Source organism: Pteropus vampyrus, unplaced genomic scaffold, assembly GCF_000151845.1.
Source record: "Pteropus vampyrus isolate Shadow unplaced genomic scaffold, Pvam_2.0 Scaffold1089, whole genome shotgun sequence".
Classification (NCBI taxonomy): Eukaryota; Metazoa; Chordata; class Mammalia; order Chiroptera; family Pteropodidae; genus Pteropus; species Pteropus vampyrus.
In genome coordinates this window covers 11,740-12,745 of record NW_011889870.1, presented here as the reverse complement: position 1 = coordinate 12,745, position 1,006 = coordinate 11,740, and the positions used below count along the sequence as shown (strand labels likewise).

At 57.8% G+C, this 1,006-nt stretch overlaps 1 gene segment (V, D, J or C); it reads left to right on the top strand.

The window, feature by feature from the left end:
• Window positions 1–221: 221 nt before the first annotated feature.
• LOC105310096 lies at window positions 222–730 on the top strand. The segment is given in 2 exon segments: window positions 222–298; window positions 411–730. Coding segments are annotated over 2 exon segments (366 nt in total).
• Window positions 731–1,006: the final 276 nt, after the last annotated feature.

Sequence of the window (1,006 nt, the reverse complement as noted above, 5' to 3'; positions counted from 1 at the left end):
CCTCTGCTTAGGCCTCACAGCTGTGACCTCCCCAACCCCCACGTCCCACACAGCCCTGCCCCTGCCCATCCCTTAACTCTCCGACAGAGGGGCCTGAACCAGGGTCCAGTGTGGGATGAGAAAGCTGGGGGTCTCATTTGCATGAGTGGACCCTCCCTCTGTCAGAGCTTGAAGAGGGGAGGGAGAGACGTGGGGGAAGCTCTGCTTCATCTGTGGGGACACAGAGAGCAGGACTCAGTGATCATCTCCACCATGGCCTGGTCCCCTCTCCTCCTCACCCTCCTCGCTCACTGCACAGGTGACCGGATAAGGGGACAGGAGAGGGGAGCATGGGTAAAAGCATGGGGCCCTGCTGCCTCCCCTTGTCTCTAGACCCAGCATCACCACCTCTGTGTCTCTCCCTCTTCCAGGCTCCTGGGCCCAGTCTGTGCTGACCCAGCCGTCCTCAGTGTCTGGGGCCCCGGGACAGAGTGTCACCATCTCCTGCACTGGAAGCAGCTCCAACATCGGGGGTAGATATGTGAGCTGGTACCAACAGCTCCCGGAAAAGGCCCCCAAACTCCTCATCTATGGTGATAGCTATCGAGACTCCGGGGTCCCCGACCGATTCTCTGGCTCCAAGTCTGGCAACTCAGCCTCCCTGACCATCCGTGGGCTCCAGGCTGTGGACGAGGCCGATTATTACTGCTCAGCATGGGACAGCAGTCTCAGTGCTCCCACAGTGCTCTAGGTCTATGGGGAAGTGAGACAAAAACTGGCTGTTTCCTGTGCAGTGGGGTTTCCCTGAGCAGACCCCACTGCTCTGATCAGACAGCTGCCTTCCTTGTGAGTTTGACCTAAAAGTGAGGGCTGAGACCCACCCCAGGGAACTTTGTCTAGATTGTGTCCTCGTCTCTCTAAATCTGTCCTTTTTGGCAACACATTGACTGATTTTCTCAAACAGAGCAGAAGTTCTTAGACGTGGGGCGGCTGCTCTGGGGACAGATAACCGGAGTCTATGCAGCTG